Genomic DNA, 20,664 nt, shown 5'->3' on the forward strand with positions numbered 1-20,664 from the left:
TAAAACCATATCTGAGAATCATGTCTTTAAATGTATAAAATCAAATATGTAAGATTAAAATGGACACAAACTACTTTAAAATACTATCAAGATTTTTAGGTCCACAAATTTCAGGTTAAAATCCTCTGAATTAGTTCCATCATCTGATTTTTAAAATGAAAAAATTAAGGCAGATAGAGGGACTGTCATTTGCCTATGGTCACACAGTTAATCTGAACCAGGATAACGTGACAATCAAAACACTGAGTGTTGACATAATTTGCATCTGTTTTGTTTCTCTGTGCAGACACTAGAGAGAACCCTTAAACTTAGAACATGGCCAATTTCACCATGACAACAGGATTCCTCCTCATGGGCTTTTCTGACATCTGGGAGCTACAAATCTTACATGCCATGTTCTTCTTGCTGATCTACCTGGTGGCTCTAATTGGGAATTTGCTCATCTTCACCCTCATCTCTCTTGATAGGAAACTCCATACTCCTATGTACTTCTTCCTAAAGAATCTGTCCTTTTTAGATCTTTGTCTTATTTCCATCACAGTTCCCAAATCAATTGCAAACTCTCTCAGTCACAACTGCTCCATCTCTTTTTTGGGGTGTGTTTCACAGCTCTTTTTAATGGTGTTATTTGCTGCATCAGAACTTTTTCTCCTAACAGCAATGTCCTATGACCGTTATGTAGCCATCTGCCTGCCCTTACATTATGAAGTCCTCATGAATGGTGAAATTTGTATGAAAATGGCAGCTGCTTCCTGGCTCAGTGGAGGCTTTTTGGGGGCTCTGTACTCAGTTACTACATTCACTTTGCCATTCTGTGGCTCCAAGGAGATTCACCAGTTCTTCTGTGATGTCCCTTCCTTACTTAGGATCTCCTGCTCTCATTCACACCTTGCAGTTGATGTTACTATGACTTTTGGGTTTGGTTTAGGGATTTTCTGCTCTATTTGTATCACAGTCTCTTATAGTCACATCGTCTCAATTGTGCTGAAGATTCCAACCACAAAAGGTAGGTCAAAAGCCTTCTCCACTTGCCTGCCCCACCTTTTCATTCTCATGGTTTTTATCACAACTGGTATCATTGCTTATCTAAAGCCACCTCAGGAATCTGACTCAGTTATTGACCTGTTGTTGTCCTTGTTCTATACAGTAGTGCCTCCAACTATGAACCCTATTATTTATAGCCTGAGAAACAAGGACATGAAAGCTGCTCTCAGAAAACTCATTGCCTGGAAATATTTCTCAAAGGAATTAATACCAAAGGCTTTTCCATGATCATATTCCCATTTATATAGGTTCATATTTATGTATACTCATATACACATGGATAACCATATATCTTATGTTTCATATCTATACACATTTATGTGCATGCATATGAGTATATATAGATATGTCCATTCTTTTTATGTATTTACTGACTTAAAATTCCTCTCTTCTCTATTCATGTCAAACTTACTAATTTTAAAAATGTTGACTTCCAGAGGGTGTAGAGCAGTGAAGACGAACCTATGGCACAGGTGCCAAAGATGGCACACAGAGTGCTTTCTGTGGGCCCTTGGCCACCCTTCCCCCCCCTCCCCATCAGAGTTCATTACTAGAAAGGCAGAGGGACTTGGGCAGAGCTGATCCCCTCTCCCTTTCCACTCTGCCTGATAATATTTTTTTCACATCCCCTGTCTCTCTTCCCAGCAGTCCAAGGGGAGCACACAGGGGGTAAGGTGGGCAGCTCACAGGCAGTAGAACTGAGGGAGAGCTCGAGTCACTACCCTCCCCATCTCTACACTCCCTAAAGACATTCCTCACATCACCTGCCCCTCTACCTAGCAACCCAATGGGAGTGCTTCCTCCCTCCCCTGTGTGGGGTAAGGGCTGGGGACCATGACACATGATCTCTGCTCTGGGGCTGGGCATGGCACTCAGTCTAGGGGATGGGGTAGAGGTGGGGCCCAGCTCTCCATCTCTAACACATTCACCATCATTGGTGCAGAACATCAGAACAATATTATTGCTTAACTAATTGTTAAATTAATCTCTTAAAAAGTATACCCATTCCAATCATAAATTCAAGAGCCCATCAGTTTTCTGGGGGAAAGTGTACTTATTTGAAAATAACATATTTGAAGGTATTTTTATTGATTTATATCAACTGTTTACTTATCAGCTGATTGCATGGAAGAATAAAATATATTATTTGATTTGGAAACAAATGAAGCAAAGACACAACTTATTATAAAGCATCAAAAGGGCTTTACATGTTAATTTTGTTTTAGAGGTTTTTTAAAAGTGGTTTCACAATTCAATATTAGATTACCACAATAACAATAAAGAGTAGTTAGGGAAAGTATTACTACTCCCATTTTATATGTAAGGAATCTAAACTTTCAAGATCAACAGAAAGAGATGGCATTCTGATTCAAATGTTTCATCTATTTTTAAGTCAATTGCTTTCTACTATTCCATATAGTTATTAGTAAATAGTTGACATAAAATGATGAGAGGATCTTCAAATTCATTATTTTCAAATAAGTAGCTTTCTTTTTAAAAAAAACTGTTGGGGAGGTCCTAGGTTCAAATCTGGCCTCAGACACTTCCCAGCTGTGTGACCCTGGGCAAGTCACTTGACCCCCATTGCCTAGCCCTTACCACTCTTCTGCCTTGGCGCCAATAGACAGTATTGACTCCAAGACAGAAGGTAAGGGTTTAAAAAAAAAAGACTGTTGGCCTCTTGATTTTAAATTCAGATTTAGAACATATTCACAGAAATCCAGAGTAGAGAGAGATAGCAAATTTCATTCCTCTAGCCTAATCTGTACCTGAATTTGACATCTATATTTAGTGGTCATCCCACATTCCCATGTGACTATTTTAAATGAAGAAGAAACACTTCATGCAAGGGGAACCCACTCTACATTTGCAGGTTTTTGATTGTTCAGATATTTCCCTCACATTTGTGGAAAGGAAAACTAAATCAAGCTCTGGACTTTCTGAAATGGAGCAAACAGCAGTTCAGATGTTGGAGTGAAGATTGATGGACAGCAATGACAGTTGGTGGGGGGAAAGGGACTTGGAGAGTGACATTTTCTCTTGAGGTCTCTCCTTCTTGGCCCTTGGACTGGAAGGTGCCTCTCTCTGTCTTGGGATGGAAGTACCTCTCTTCTTGATTTTTCCCAACTGAGTGCTCTATCTGGATTCCTGTGATCCTGTTATTGAACAAAAGGATTTAAGGGGAGCAGCTTGAACTTAAGGACAGTCTTTAGGGGCATCAGCCTGAGGAGACAGGCCCAACCAGCTCTGAAAGTCAGAACCTTTTCTTCCTCTTACTGTCTACTGCTAAGACTTTGAACTTAAGAAAGCTAGCATAGATTAGCATAGACAGGAATAAAAGAAACCCTCCATAAGCCTATGACGCCTGGTCTCAGCTCAAAAGTTGAGAAAGACTCAAACCCAATCTGGGAAAAAATATAGGAAACCCCTCTTCCCTACACCCTGATACCTTCCCAATCCAAATTTGTTATTAAATTCATCTTGAGTTAAATAACCCGCACTTAGATAAGAGGACTATCATTTCAGGGGACATAGAGGGAGCAGAAACTAAGAACAGCCATTCAACCATAAACAGTCCTTGCCAGATCCCTGCCAGGCGACGTTGGTCCGGGAGGCTTGTCCCTCAGGGGGGTCCGTACTTACCTGTTCTGGGGTATCTTCAACATCAGTCAATAGAGAAGATATCCCCTCAGGCTATCATAGTTGGCCCATTTCTCAGGAACCCCATTTTTCAAAGACAGCCTCTCACCAGGGGTTATCTCCCTCCTTTTACCTCACTAGCATCCATATTCCCTCTGTGCCTTCAACTTCTCCATTCCCTGTTACAAACCTTCAATCCTCTACAATTCCTTTAACAAATATTGCCCCTGCAATGTTTGTGTATTCCTCCTACTTCCAGTAGGAGGGTTTACACCATTCCTAAGCTATTTTAATGGAACTCCTTGTCTAAGTTGTGTATTACCAAAAAATAAATAAATAAATACATTAAGCAAAAGCTAATGGTGTGGAGAAAATAACCACTAGCAAAAATAACCATGGACTCAGCAGTAGCTTTCTAATAACTGCAATATCCAAAATACCAAAGTAAGTATTGGAAAATATAAACCATAGATAAATCCTTTTTCTCTTAATCAGTTAAAACACTAGAAAGACCAATCAATGGGAAAGCTAGCAAAGATAAGAAAGATGGAAAAGTATTCTCAAACCAGACAGATGTTTAAAATAAATAATTAAATCTGTGATACTGCCCTCCCTTGAATAGATACACCAAAACAGGTAAATGAAGTAGCAATGAAAACTAGTTCATATGGGGTGCTCCATAATCTAAGACAATAATGTGTCCCTCATCTGAAAGAGGAGGATAAAAGTAACTGTATACTTAGCTCTTATTGTCAACTTGAGGTCCACTTACCATGAGATAACATATATTCTTCAATTAACTTCAACAGGATTCCTTGAGTGTGGCATTAGTTTTCCTCTCACTTTCCTGATGAGGCTGCCTGCTTGGCATAATAAATTGCTATATAAATGATGATTAAGCATCAGATATCAGTAACCTCCCTGACCTCCAATTATAAATCACTGCCTAAAAACACATGTTAACTTGAATTCATCAAGAGCAACTAGAGGCTCCCTTATATTATTGCAGCCATAGTCCTTTCTCCCTAGAACCATGATGGCGAACCTATTACACATGTGTCAGTACTGACACATGTAGCCATTTCTGATGACACATGGCCACATGCAGGTTCAGTATGCCTCACGGCCCATCTGGGGAGCCACCACACACAGCAACTGTGGCCATGGCCATAGCCATGCTCTGACCGGTGCTGGGGGAGGGCTGTTCCACACAATGGCCATGGGTGCAGCTGGTGCCAGGTGGATAGGACAAGTGGGGCTCCCATGCGGGTGGGGAGGAGGAGTGCAGTGGGAAGGCAGGATGGTGGGCAGCAACCCCTGCTCTAGAGGCACTCCCAAGCCAATTGGCTGGGGAAGGCCAGGGAGAAGAGGGACAGGGCCCAGCCTGCAGAAGACTGGGTGGGGCTCTGGCCCATGTGCAAAGGAGAAGTGCCTGGAACCCACTACCAGACACTTCTAGCACCCTGAAAAATATAGCAGTGGCTTGACTCACAATTTTTACCTCTACATACTTTCGTGAGATCTTTTTCTCAGCATTAAATAATATCAAAAACAACAAAAGAAACATTGACAGATGAAGTTAGTAGCGCTTGCTTGGGCTTGAAGTGTACAAAATACCATCCTTCAGTTGAAGATTTTTAGCCAATTAATTCAGCAACAAAAAAAGTCACTAATAGGCAGGTTAGGTAAAGAATTCCCCTTCCCCCTCACTTATCTAAATTCACAGCACCCACACAAGTTAATTAATATTAAGACCAACAAAAGAAATCAACTGACAGATGAACAAAGAAGTCAATAAGCAGGTAATTTAAATAATTAGTTTTGGTTTATTAAATACAGTTATATATTATAATTATACATTATTGTTTAAACTATAAATATTGTGAAATTATGGTGGTTGTTATTTTTTTTTCCTCAAAGTGACTCACCACCCCAGTTAATGCTCGGTTTTTTGGCGAATTTTGACACACCAAGCTCAAAAGGTTGCCCGTCACTGCCCTAGGAGCTCATCTTTAAATAAAAGGATACAATCAATAACAGAATTCCTATATAAGGTAAATGGAAAGGCCTAGTGATTCTTAGGTTACAATAGCAATACAGATGGTAAGATGCCTTCTTTTTTATTTTATTTCCATTGATAAGACCTATATCCACTTTTGGCAACACACTATTTGACAATGCAGAGATTTGTTTGTTTTACTGGATCATCAGTAGATGTGGCTACTGAAAAAATACCCGCTTAAGGAGATAGCAGGTCTGCCATCCACCAAGTAATTTCCTGGAAAGCAACTGAAGAGACTGGCTTAGAAATAGAAATGGTCTAGTGTGACACTATTTCTAGGAAAATTGAACACAAAGTCAAAGACCACCTATATCCAAGTTTGAGAGGAAGTATTAATTGATGTAGGGGTGGTATTTTCACTTGTCGGATACAAGAAGTCTATATTTCCCACAGATTTGATTTATTTTCTCCACACACAAAGTTATATCTAGTTCAGGCTTTCATCACTTCTAGACAAGATTACTGCAATAGTTTCCTACTGGCTTCCCTGACTCAAGTCTCTCATCACTCCAGAACATTCCACACACTACTGACAAAATAATTTTATTTTAGGGCAAATCTGACCATGTTCCTGTCCAACTTAACAACTCTATTAGCTTCCTATCACCTCAAGAATAAAACATAAACTCCTCTTTTTTAGCTTTTAAAGCACTTTAGAATTTACCCCCACTGTTTCCAATCTGTCTAGCCTTTTTGGACATTGCTCCTCTCCCTGAATGCTCTGATCTTCCTAAACTGGTCTTCTCTCTGTTCTTCAGGTCCAACACTTAATCACCATTCTTCATGCCTTAGCACTAAAAATTACATATGTCTTAAGCATAGTCATTTCTTACTTCTATTTCACAGAATGCCTTCACATTCTTTAGGGTACAAATAAAGCAAATTCTTCTGAATTGTCTTTTCTTATTTCTCCATCTGTTAGTGTAGTCCACAAGAGAATATTATGTATTTAACCACTATTATATTAATATTTATTCTCTTTAAATTTTGCTACATGTATTTATACAAGTACTTGACATCTCTGTCTTTAGAACATGTTTCTTGAGAGTAGAGATTGTTTCATTCTTTTTACTTGTATACTGTAAAGATTAAAATTTAGGGGAGACTGAGGCAGGTAGAAATTAGTTTCTCTCTGCAAGGAGTATTATATTTTATGAGGTTTATTAAAGGTTGAGAATTTAAGAATATAAAAGTAAGAAAAAAACACGTGCCTAGGCCAAAGGCCTAGACAAGACCTCACCTACATTATGGAAAGATCCACGTCTGCCCCAAAATAAAGTCCAAAAGAGCTCAAAAGCCTTTGCAATCAGGTTAAATCCCTTCTCGATCTCGGCCCAGGTGAGATTACAAGGCATTCTGGGGAAGTGGAGCAAAGGCTTGTGGGGATTGAAGTCCTGGATTCCAATCCATTTTTACAATACTTGTAACTGAGTAGTTTACCTAGCACACAGTGAGTCCACAATAAATGCTTGCTGAATAATTGATTGATATTCATCTTTTCTCTTGTATTCTAACCTACCTGAATTTTGATGTTCTTCTTTGTAGGTGATAGCCAAATATGTTCCTTATTCACCATAAACAACATGATGTTTGTTTTAAAAAAATAAAAAGAAAGGAAGGGATGTACTCCCAAAGGGAGGTTTGGGCTTTCGGTATGGAGAGAGAGAGAAAGAGAGGAGAACTCCCTTCTCCCCAAAGCGTTATCCTGGTACATCTCAGTTATAAGAGGGATCTGACCAAACAATGTCTCTAATCTATTATCAATGACTAGAGCATGTACAGTTTTCTTTTGGAAAATCAGGTTGGCACCATCTTTGATATTCTTTAAGATGTTAGTCACTACCATGAACACAAAATAGACTTGGGGTATGATTTGCCAGAGGTAATTTACATCTAGATAATTCATTAGCAACTGTGTCCATCCCATAATCATATTGGTTAATGTCTCCAGAACATTGTCTACCATCCCTCCACTGTATTATAAATGATACAGTAGCCCCAATAAATGGCAATTATTCCTAGCACAGTCGACCATAGTATTAGTTGTAACATGTTCCCCATTAGATCTTTTCTAGGTTCTAACTGCCAGGAGTTAACAGCTAGAAAATGGTTATTGTCCCCAAAAGTTTTGCTTCTATCTAGATAGGATCCATGATGGATAGATCCTATCGCTGACAGCCCTAGTACAGCCTCCCTTTTACAATAGACTCTCTTCCTCAGTATTGTAACTGACCAGAGTGGCAGTTGGTAACTGACTTGTTCTACCCCCCCTCCCCCCACCAGGAATCAAGACGTTTTTGATCCTGTGCGGAAACTGCTAGGCAGTCAATGACAAAGGCTGCTCGCTTCAGGAGTTGTAATTGACAAACTTCACAACTGACAGTTGATGGCAGTTGGAGACAGTCGCTAAAGCTTTTTTTTTTTTTTTCAATAAATTGGGTCCTTATTAATCTGGGGTGCCAACTGTCTTAAAAAAATAAAGAAGGAAAAGGGAGGGATGTATCCCCAAAGGGAGGTTTGGGCTTTTGGTATGGAGAGAGAGAGAAAGAGAGAACTCCCTTCTCCACAAAGCAGGGTTCAGGGGAGACAGCAGATGTAATGGGTTGGCTCAGAGAGAGGAGATGGGGTTTGAAGAGTTTCCCCCTTCTGCCTTCCCTCCTTAGCTAAAGCTGCTCTCCCCAATGCACTCTTGTCCCTCTTTTCCCCCCTTCATTACTCGAGACCAAAAGGTCTCCCCTCAATCCGTTCCCTCACACTCAGCTTGGGGAACAGATAACTTTAATTTTAACTCAATCAGGTAATACAAAAGGAATAAGGGGCAGGGAAGAATGGGAAAAGGAAAGTAGGAAAAAGGAATCCCTGTCTCTATCTAAACCCTTTCCCCTCCCTCCTCAAGTTTGGGGGGAACTCAGGCCTTGGCAGCCTGAGCCCCTTAAGAAAAAGTCAGGTTGACTCACCCCTGGGCAACAGGAGCTGAGGTAAAGTCTGCTCAGGTTTTTGTTCAGAAAGTCTCTTCAATTGGGAAGTGCTTGGGGGAAAGATTTCCAATCACCAGCAGGAAAAGTGGGTAACCCTCAGGAGAAAGTCTTTATCCACCTTCTCTCTTCGATGTCTCAAGACCAAGAGAGACCCTCACTGCTCTCCCAGCCAGAGTCTTCTCCCCTCAGGATTCCTCTCCTGGGGCCCCTCCCCCATCAAGGTGATCAATTTCACATACTCTTCAGTCTGGCACTTTTTCTCTGGTTCCAGTCTCTATCACACCTTGAGGTTTCTAAAATACCAAGTTTCTTCCCCTCTCCTATCCAATTTGTCATTATTGCTTTTGTAGTCTTTCAATTTTCCCTTGCTCATAAAAGACCTTAAGGGTTAAAAGTAAGTATTCTCATCATCTTTATCTTTTAAAATATTATTCTGTGTACACAAGCAAAAAAACATGAAGAATAAAATTTTAGATTATATATAAGAGGATAGGAAAATACCAATATGAAGTCTTTAAAGAAGTTATTTAAAACCAATAAATCAAGATAATTATACCTTAATTAAATAAGGTAGAAGAACATAAAATATACTCCTAGAAACCATCAATATTTTATTTGAAACTAACAGTTAAAAATTACTCAATTTGGGGTTAAGGGAAATGAGATCAATCTAAAAGATTTTTTCAAATGTGCTTTTTCTTTATATTAATTTCCCCACTCAGTTGTCTAACAAAGCCACAGTTCATGCTCAGTTACAAATCTGGTTGAAAAGGGACAGGATTCCCAAATCAAATTCTGGAGAGGCAGAGTCAAATAAAAAATCAGAGAGAAACATTCTTCCACCACCCAATACAATGTCAGAAAAAGAGATATGTGACACAGGGAAGAGGTTTTCCAGGAGCCTATGTGAATAAAACATCAGTGGTAGGACTAGATGGTGATTACAGAAGGAGTTTGGGGAGTTCCCAAGCCAGAGATGGTAAGGAGACCTGGAAACTTGTCAAAAGAAAGTTAGTGACCCACAGAACTAGCACTGAAAACAGCTGCACAAAAGACCAGAAGTTTGATACTGTGCTCCCTACACTATATAAGAATAGCACAACTTGAATATAATCTTAAAAGTTACAAAATATACAGGAAAAATGTGCAAAGGACCTGACCATATCAAGTTATTATGGTAAGAGAGAACATCAAAGCACAAATCTGAAGATTCAAAGAAAAATATGAATTTGTTTTAGACACAAAAAGAATTCAGGAAGAGCTGAAAATTAATTTAAAATAAAATAATAGAGGTAGAAGAAAAATTGGGGAAAGAAATGAGAATAATTTGAAAAGAATAAGAAAAGAATATAAAAAAACAGGTACAAAAATATACTGAAGAAAATAATATCTTAAAAAACAGAATTTTCCAAATATTAAAAGAGGCATGAAAATTTATTTACAGAAGAATGTCTTAAAAAGAAAAATTAGCCAAATATGTAAAAAGGGACAAAAAGCTCATTGAAGAAAAGAATTTCTTAAGAAGAAAAATTGGCCATAAAGGGGGGGGGGGGGGGAAGGACATGCAAAAGTTCACAAAGAAAAGAATTTCTTAAAAGTTAGAATTGGGTGAGTGGAAGATAATGACTTCATGAGACAATAAGGATAAATAAGACAAAATCAAAATAAAGGAAAAATAGAAGAAAATCTGAAATAACTTCGTGGGAAAATAACTAACATGAAGGAGAGAAAAATTAAGATTAGACTACTTGAAAACCATAAAAAAGAGCCTAGATATCATCTTTCAAGTAATTATCAAGGAAATCTGTAACAATAACCTAGAATCAGGGGGTAAAATAGAAAGATCCCAAAATGAGGCCTCCTCTCCCCCATGAATATTATTGCCAAATTCCAGAAGTCCCAGGTCAAGGGTAAAATATCATGAGTGCCCAAAAATAAATCATTCCAATGTCATAGCACCAAAGTTGAGATAACACAAGGGAAAAATAAAATGGAGTAAATTAATCCACATAAAAGAGGTAAGAAAACTTATAGAGTAGAGGTAAAGTGAGGGAGGTGGGAAGAGGAGCAATGAACCTTACTCTCATCAAAATTAGCTCAACAAGTGAGGAACATGCACAATCAATTGGGTATAGAAATCAATCTTACCCTACAGGAAAACAGAAGGGGAAAGGGATAAGAGAAAAGAGATGGAGCTGATAGAAAAGAGGGAAAATTTGGGGAGGTCAAGAAACTAAACAGGAAGAAATATGGTGGAGGTTAATACATAGTATTCATAATAGTACAGATTTTTTTACAAGTTTCTCTATTAAAGGCTTCATTTTTCAAATACATAGAGAAATAAATTGAATGTAGAAAAATACAAGTCATTCCCCATTTGATAAATGATCAAAGTATATGAATAGGTAGTTCTCCAACAAAGTAATTAAAGCTCTCTATAGTCATGCAAAAAATGCTCTAAATTACTATTAATTAGAGAAATGCAAATCAAAGCAACTCTGAGATACTACCACATACCCATCTAATTTGTTATTATGAAAGAAAAGGAAAATAGCAAATCCTGGAGGGGATATAAGAAAACTGAAACACTATTATAATGTTTGCATAGGTGTGAACTGATTCAACCATCCTGGAGAGCATCAGGGCCCATGCCCAAAGGGCCATAAAACAGTACATACCCTTTTACTCAGTAATATCATTACCAGGTTTGCATCCCAAAAATGTTAAAAAAAAAAAGGAAAAGACCTATATGTACAAAAACAATTTAAAGCAGTTCTTGTGGGGGAAAAAAAAAGAATCAAAAAGTGATGGAATACCCATCAACTTGGGAATTTCTGAGTAAATTATAGTTTAGGATTGTAATGAAACACTATTGTGCTATAAGACATGACAAGGAGGAGAAGCTCAGAAAAACATGGAAAGACCTAGGTTAACTGAAGCAGAGTAAAATGAACAGAATGAGGAGAATGTTGTACACAGTGACAGGAATACTGTATAATGAACAGCTGTGAATGTCTTAGTTATTCTCAGCAATATAGTGATCAAAAAAGAAAATCCAAAGGACTCATAAAAAATGCCATCTGCTTCCAGAGAAGGAAATGATAAAATCTGAATAGAGACTAAGTAAATCATTTTCACCTTCTTTAATTTGTTTCTTTTTCAAGTTTCCTTCCATCAAAGAATGTGGAAAAAATGTTTTATGTGATTGCATATATAAAATTTGTATGAGATTCTTTACAACCTCAGGGAGTGAGGGGAGGAACAAATGAAATTTGAGACTCAAAAATATTTCTTAAATGTTGGAAACTGTTTTAATATTTAATTTGGGGGTGGGATAAAATAAAAATGGGTTCATTCGGACATTCTATTTCTTCTTCTGTTAGTCTAAGCAATTTATACTTTTGTAAGCATTCTTCCATTTAAGTTCTTAAATTGGTTGGCATATAATTGGGTAAAATAACTTCTAATAATTGCTTTGATTTCATCTTCATTAGTGGTAATTTGGGCCTTTTCATTTTTTTGGTTATAATGTAGTTTTCTTCTCTTATTTTATTTGGAATATTTTTTCATGGTTACATGATTCATGATTATCCCCCTCCCCTTTCTTTCCCTTCCCCCTCCCAAAGCTGACAAACAGTTCTACTGGGTTATACACATATCCTTGTTCAAAACCTATTTCCATGTTATTCATATTTGCAGTAGAGTGATCTTTTAACATCAAAACCCTAATCACATCCCTACTGAACTATGTAATCATGTTTTTCTTCTGCATTTCTATGCCCACAGTTCTTTCTCTGAATATGGATAGCCTTCTTTCTCATAAATTCCTCTGGATTGTCCTGGATCACTGCTAGTAGAAAAGTCTATTACATTCCATTGTGCCATAATGTATCAGTCTCTGTGTACAATGTTCTGGTTCTGCTCCTTTTGCTCTGCATCAATTCCTGGAGGTCTTTAGAGTTCACATGGAATTCCTCCAGTTCATTATTCCTTTCAGCACAATAATATTCCATTACCATCACCACCACCACCAAAAGACGTCAGTCTTTTATCACTCACCACAAGATCATCCTAAAGCAAAACTCCAATCCTTCACTGAAATCCTCAACTCCTGAACTCAGTTCAGAGAGCCAGCTCCTCCAAACTAACTCCAAACTCCAATTAAGTTCAGAGAGCCTCCTCTGAACTTCTGACCTCCTTTTAAAGAGAATTTTCTCTTATGTCACCTCTCCTAAATTTTCACATCTAACAATCACAGTAGACACTTTTCCCCAGGACTGTCCATTCTTAGTTCACATCTTCTTTTGTTATCACCTTCTCTGATTAGATTATATCTTCTGAGTATTTCACATCTCTTTGCTAAGCTTGCCCTTCTAAGTTGCTTGACCTTTTAGTGATTAATTTAACCTTCATAGGTACTTATCACCTTTTTGTATTAGATCTAAAATAGACCACCTAACTTAGGGTTTTTGCTTCACTATAAGTATGAGTTGGGGACTTTTCATTGTTCAATCAGCAATTTTACAACTTTATCTTCCCCTAAGGCACTGTCTGAGCAGGGTGGAGTAATTTTAAAGTTCTTAATACATTCCTGACTAAGTATCTCCCTTGTAGAAAATGGGGAATAGCTTAATCAAATCTTCTGAAGTAGAGTCTGAGCAGTTTTAAGATTCACATAAGGGAAGTCCCAGACTGACCTTGTCTCAGACTGAAATGTAAATCTTAAAGTACTTAATGATCCCAGTTAAGGTGGAACCAGTAGACATAATAAAATCTTAAGTACTCTTTTTAGAAGTTTCTCTTATTGTTGCAGAGACCTCTTCCCAAGTAGCCCAACCTCTGGCTGGAATCTTCCTTTTGTATCTATTGTAATGCTTCAGCCTCTCCCTGATAATCCAGCCTAGGAGGACTTCTCATTTCCTTGTAGCCATTGTAAAGCTAATCAATCATACTTCTCTGTCCTTAGCTCCCCAAAAGGCATATAAGACCCCTATGTTCTATTATTCTTTGGAGAATCATCTTTGGTGGTGTGTTCTCCCAGGGACACTATCCCCAGAGCCCCAGAGGTTTGGCTCTGTGTGGTGGCTGATTAAGGACTTTGGCTCTTATCCTGATTAAAGATTTGGTTTTTATGACTACTTTAGTGGTTCTGTCTTTTTTCCAAATTAACAATATACACACAGAGTTTGATAAAGTTTGACAAAGAAATATAAAGCTGATACTAGAAAGTTAATAGATAAATGGGCATAAACATCAAAAGAGAAGAAATTAAAGAATAATGAAATTAAGAAATAAGAACTGATGTGAATGACATGAACTACTAGGGTAAGGTCCCCCTACTCAACAAAAACTACTTGGGAAAACTAGAAAGCCATCTGGTAGAAATTAATTTAATATACACTCTTTTAAAACTTCACAACACAAATACACAGTTTCTTATACAACTGTGTGGAGTGAGAAATTAATGTGTTATTCTCAATTTATTGAGTTAATATCTTAAAACTGGTGTCCTCCCCATATCCATTTCTCTTAAGCTCCCTTCAAGACAAGATTACCCCCCATCCTTCTCTCTGCAGGACAGTGTTTTGGGTTGAGTCTTTTGAGTTTGTTTGGGAACTTGCATGGGGCAGGTGTACCAGATTGATCTGATCAAGTCTTAATTATCAAACCTTAAGTACCTTTTTTGTCTTAGAAGTCTCTCCTTTTACATCGGAGGCTTTTTCCAAGAAGTCAAACCCAATGATTGGACTGATCCTCACATCAGCCCCTCCCAGAAAATCCAGTCCCAAACTCCTTCTCTTTGTATCTGTCTCCAACTTCCAGATCATTTCTTGGAATGTTAATTTGTTTGAATACACCCACTGGGGGAGGCAGAGTCAAGATGGACACTTAGAAGCAGGGAAAGTCAAGTCCTCTGCAAAAACTTCCACACCAATAAAAAACAAAGTGATTTGAGTGGGGCAGAAAACCAAATCCAAGAACAGGACAGAGCCAGGGGACCCTCCTGCTCCATTCAAATTAAAAGGTATGCAGAGAAGGCTGAATTATCAGGTTTTAGGAAAAGAAAGAAGGAAAGTCCCACAACCTCTCCCACACTTTCTGTGCTGAGACTTGGGAAGTTGCTGGGATCTCTGAGTGAGAGCTCCCACCCAGAGGCCCAGAGGGAGTGCCTTGCTGCCACAGCAATTCAGCCTCAGGAATCTGACCACAGGTGGCAGCGAGGCAGTTGGAGTAGAGTGGCAGAGAGGAGGGTAGCCTGGTCTATCACTCTCTTTCTTGGGCCTTGGCCTCTGGAGGTTTTGGCCTCAGGGCACCTCCAGCTCTGCAGATCATCTCTGCCTGGCTTAATCTGGTCTATCTATAGTACAGATAAAAAGCCTTCAGAGGGCAGGGAAACTCATTCTCCAACACCCCTCCCTGGACTACTGTACTGAGACCCTTAATAAGAATCTTGCTAACTAGAATCCCAGGGTGAAGGCTGAACCATGACAGAGTACCTGGGTACCACCATGGGAAGCTAAGGGCTCTGGTTGAGCAGCTGGCAAGGAAGTGGCTGGCAGAAAGGAGTAGAGAGGAGGACAAGGGGAACTACCTTCAGCTTCTGCTGGCAGCTGGGCAAGATCTGGTCTCAGGGCTCATTAATACTCCATCTGCCTAATCTAGTTAATAAGCAGAACAGAGAAGAAGCCCCTTCCAGACAGAATAGGCCAAAGGCACAGATCCATCAAATAAACTGATGAGCAAGATTGAATATATCCCCTGTAAAACTATTCTCCAAATTCTTGAAAATGTTAATTTGCTCGAATGTGTAAAACAAGTCTATTTTATTTTCCTATAAGTTAAGAGTCTTTCTGTAACTCAGTGTCAGTCAGTGACTCTCTCTGATAAATTACCTGAGAGACTTGCCCTTGCATTATTTTTCTCTGTCTCTCTCTCTGTCTCCATCTCTCTCTGTCTCTCTCTCTCTGTCTCTCTCTGTCTCTCTCTCTCTCTCTGTGTGTGTGTGTAATTTTTGGGGGGCATTTGTCTTAGGTCAGTAACTCGAGGCAGTGACCACATTTCTCTCTCAATAAATACATTCAATTTTAAGTTTTTCCTTGTTTTTTTTTTAATAGTGGTTAAAGAGGGTGTACTTTTATTTTTTCAAGGTCCTCTTAAATTTCTATTTCACACATAATCATGTTTTCAATTCTTTGTATAGTCAGTTCTCGACATTCACACATTTAAATTTTGCAAATTCAGGAATTCGTGTGATTTTATTAGTAACCTAATACTTTCACATGGATATCTATGCATATATACAGCAATGTGTAGTAGAGAAAAAATGAGAGGCATGATGCATGCAAGATTGTGAAGCAGTTCATAGGCTATAAGGCACACTACTGATCTTATTCACCCTTCTATTGTAAGGAAAGCATTCCCTATGCATTCATTACATAGTTTCATTGTTTGCCTTTAAAACTCATTTCCTTGCAATTATGCCCCCCTTCTCCCCAAAGCCCAGCATAAGTCCTTTGGGCTCCAAAGTGATGACAAGACCTCCTCAGGATTGGCATCTTCCAATATCAGCAATTGAAGTTTGTGAAATCTAAAATCAATTAATTCCATTTTATATCACAATTACTTTTAACTTTGTGAACTAAGTTCTATAATAATGTGAATCATGATTGAAGAGAAATGCTTCCTGGAAACAATAAGCAAACAAAGGAGGATGCATGAACCTCATTTGGAAATCTCCTATTCCTTTACTCAGATGCTGGTAGTCTTCACTAAGAGTTCCTTGATTGTGTGTGCCCACCACAAGGTTGAGAGAGGAGCTTGGAGACAGGATATCCCAGGCAAACTGTCCAGTCCCAATGATCCTTGCTCCAGCACCAAGCCCCTTGCTCCACCAGACTTTCCAACCACAACTTCTCTGTTTGATTTCTCTGTTCCAAGCATAGATTCCCTACTTTGATTATACTTATGTTACTTGAAAATATGTAAACTTGCTATGTTCATTATTGACTATAAGAATACTCTCCCAGATGACATCCCTAGTTTCTCAGGACTCTTAGATCCCACTTATTGGCAATTGTTGGCTGAGATCCTTGCTTACTGAAGACATAGAAGCTATATTCTTTACATTTCTTCTTTCCCCTGCTGACAATCTCAAAGACAATCTCATCATTCTCCCTTCTCTTTTCTCCAGCATTTCTCAGCAAGGACAATGCCTTTACTTGTACTCTTGATCTCAACTTTTCTTTTCCCCTAGCTGACTATCTGAAGAATGATACTCCAGCCCCTGTACCTTTTAAACTATTACACTAGGACATAATGAGAGTTAAATTCTAACTTCCAAGAGTATGTTACCTCTTTAAGATAAGAGAAACTCCTGTCTCAGTGGCAGAGGCCATTGAAAATTGTATTACAGTGCATTGAGAGCCAGGCATAGAGACAGGAGGTCCTGGGTTCAAATGTGACTTCAAACACTTCCCAGCTGTGTGACCCTGAACGAGTCACTTAACCCCTATTGCCTAACCCTTATCACTCTTCTGTCTTGGAACCAATATACCGTATTGATTCCAAGATGGAGGGAAAGGGTTTTAAAAAAGAAAGGAAAAAATGGTATTACAGTAGAATCACAAAAGCTGAGAAAAGACAAGTCAATTTCAAAACTGCAAAGAAGTCAAAGAAGTTGTCCCAAGTTTCAGTTCCCTTTCCCTGAGGATACCTGATACTTTCTTTAAAGTTTCTCTTTGGTTGTATCATTGGGGGCAACTTTTCCATGTTCTCATGGCTTCATCATTGTTTAGATTGTCAAGCAGAGCAGATTTGGAAACCCTGGAGATTGCAATAAATCCCTTGCTGCTGGGAACAGGGACTCCAAAAGCAAACACATGTGATCAACCCCACTTATTAATAACTTTTTAATCGCTGGATTATCAACATTTTTAACAAGTCCCCCTGGGTCACTTCAGCAGTAACCTTTCTCTCCAGGGAGGGCTTAACCACTAACTTCTAAGAAAGCAATTTGTATCTCAAGCGGCTAAATAAGAAAACAAAGTTGCTTCTGCTAACTATTTGCTGCTTTCTGAGTGATAATTTAGTCTTAGCTCAACCTATTTCAATATGCCCTTCTTTAAAAAAAAAGTTTTTCTGGAGAAGTCAAGAAGCTAACAAGCCAGAGAAGCCAAACTCTCTTGAGTCTTATAAGAATAGCAAGTCTTGCAAGCTTTCAATCCATCTCAAAGAAAGTCAAGTTTTTTACTTTTATGTATAATTATACTGCTTAAATGTTTCCTGGTGTTATTTTGGTATTTTAGGAGGGGGGGGGGGAATTGGAGGATTAAACACAAAGGAAATTACATATAAATAAAATTGAATTTATTAACAGAGAAAGGATGAATTGGGAAGGAAAATGGGAAAGGGTGGTATCTAATTATTTTACCCACTAATTAAACCCACTAAGTATCCTAACTAAATACATAAATTTCCTAAGGGTAAATCCAGCAGGGAACCAGAATCAAACAGAGTCCTTGGTGAGTTAGGTACAGGAGTCCAGCTGATGTACTCAGATGTCCCAACAATGTAGAGATCTTTTCCCAGTCAGGCTGTCCACCAGGAAAACTGGAGATATTCTCTCACCACAGCCAGTAAATCCTCATAGGCCAGTTGTTTGAGGGATGGATTTTCAGGATGTCTCAGACACACACCTTTCTCCTTCACCTTGCAGCTCCAGAGTGACAGTTGGTAATCTGTTCCTAGGGGTTCTGACTCAACCAAGCTCAGGAAGATTCTGAGTCTCACACACTGTCAATCATTCTCTTGCAATCTTTACCTCCCATTGCTACACTTGTAAAAGCAAAGTTTTCAGCCATCCTAAATGAAGCCTCCTAGAGAAGTAGCCATAGCAACAAAACTGAACCCTACAACAGGTATCATTTAATGAAAGCAAGGCAGACCTCTTGGCACAATGGGTAGACTCAGTATGGTGATCCTACAGGAGGTTATGGACAAGAGTCCCACAGGAAGGGCAGGCATAGTTGATTGATGGTCTGCATCATTAAAGGAAATGCCCACTTCAGTGAAATTACAAATACATTAGAGTATTTGAATATTACTGAGTACAGAAGCAGCAATACAAATGCTTGTAAACATTAAACAATTTGCTCTCTAAAAAATACATATAACCAAGACACACTTTTTGGTTATACCTCCATTTTAACATTTTCCTCATTATTTTCTTAAGTCTAGACATAAATCAAACTCTAATTTGTAATATTTGTCAACTGACAAGGTATAAATTGCACAAGGAAAATTTAACAATCAGCTCTGTGCAGAACACAATTTTAAAATAAGACAAGGTCTGACACAAATTGTCTAAAATTTTGGAAGGGTATAAGATACCTATGCAAATTGCTGTATTAATCAAGCAAGCACTTTTCAAGTGCTTACTAGGTATTAGGTCCTAGGTCAGAAAGAAAAAAAGAAAAAAGAAAAACCAAAATATCCATGTCTAGATGGAGCTTACATCCTTCTGGAAGAAACAACAGGTACACATAAAATAAACATAAACTATATGCAAAGTAAATAAAGAGTAATTTGGAAGTTATTAGTAGCTGGAAGGGGGTATCACAAAAGGTCTCATGGAGGAAGCTAATTTAGGAAAGCTGAATGTCCTAATACATTCTAGATATGAGTGATTGTGCAACAGGAGATAAAATGCCATATATAAGGAACAGAAACCAGACCATTTAGATGGAATATACTTTAGAAAGGGAAAGTACTCTGTGAATTCTGAGGGGCAGGAATGTTATCACACTGGAGAATAAAGGAAAACTGCCTAAAGGAAAAGACTTTTGAGTTGGATTTTAACTTTGAATTAGAACTCAGTACATGAAAAGAGAAAAGGAGACTTCCAAAAATAGAGCAGTCTGTAAAAAAAGGTATAAAGATTTAAAAGTATAGCAAAAAGCAGGGAGAAAGAAGGTATACAATTTGAAAGAAGTAGGAGTTACCATTGTATTAGAAAATTGAGACACTGTGAAGATTGCATTTGGCTCTCCCTTGATTGTAACAATGAAGGTACTTAGCTCTTCCTTGATTGTGAAGATTAAATTGTAATCCCCTATCTATTTTTAAATTTTAATCCCCAAAGTGTAAAGTACAGTACTTAAAGTTGAGTATGGAGATCTATCCATTTGGGATTTTAACCACAAAAAGGTGTGAATACTCATTTCATACATTGAGTGGGAGGTCTATGACCCATGTGTGAAAGAGTGGTCAGTCCTAGAGTGGAGCATCAGCTGTGATTGTTAGACATAAAATTTAGGGGAAGTGACACAAGAGAAAAAGGTCTTTAAAAGTGGAAACAGACACAGAGAGGAGACACTTGAAGGGAGGCTTTGGAGTTTGAAAGAAGGAACTTGAAGTGAAGAGAGACAGTTGGAGTAAAGAGGGACACTTGGAGTGGAACCTGCTGGAGTTGAGGCTGATAACAGAGTCTGCTGATTGAACTGACAACGTTTATCTTAAATGGACAATTTGCTGCATTTGGGGGGGGACATGGCCAATCACTGGTAGCAAATGCTATTGTTCTCTTCTAAAAGGGGGAATAATCTATCTATACTTGTCACTCAAGCTGAATGTAGTGGCTTTATAGAAAATCCATCCTTTAGGATGCAGGCACAGTCTTAGCTATATGGAGACAGAGACCAATTGAAGAAGAAAAGAGCCTGGCAAACAATTAGGGATACACAATTATTCATTTTAGAGATGCCACAGAATTGGTTTGAGAGCTGTTAGGAAAAGCCAAATAATATCTTCCCTGTCCTTATATATAGAATAGTTTGGCAGAGAATCTACATCTGCTTAATTATCTTGATTCAACAGAGAAAACATGGAAATCTTTAATAAAGCATTCCAATTCCCATGATCTCTGACTTCTGACTTAGAACC

The 20,664-nt window shown here is 38.4% G+C and overlaps 1 protein-coding gene across 1 annotated transcript; it reads left to right on the plus strand.

Moving 5' to 3' along the window:
* Window positions 1–315: 315 nt before the first annotated feature.
* Window positions 316–1,272, plus strand: LOC100619512 (olfactory receptor 14A2-like). The gene has a single exon (XM_003340429.2). It carries the CDS (start codon window positions 316–318, stop codon window positions 1,270–1,272), a length of 957 nt encoding a protein of 318 aa, XP_003340477.2.
* Window positions 1,273–20,664: the final 19,392 nt, after the last annotated feature.

This window comes from Monodelphis domestica, chromosome 2 (genome assembly GCF_027887165.1).
Source record: "Monodelphis domestica isolate mMonDom1 chromosome 2, mMonDom1.pri, whole genome shotgun sequence".
NCBI lineage: Eukaryota > Metazoa > Chordata > Mammalia > Didelphimorphia > Didelphidae > Monodelphis > Monodelphis domestica.

Bases quoted from the DNA above. Each gene is read 5' to 3' on its own strand.
- LOC100619512 (XM_003340429.2), top strand. From the start codon at position 316: ATGGCCAATTTCACCATGACAACAGGATTCCTCCTCATGGGCTTTTCT.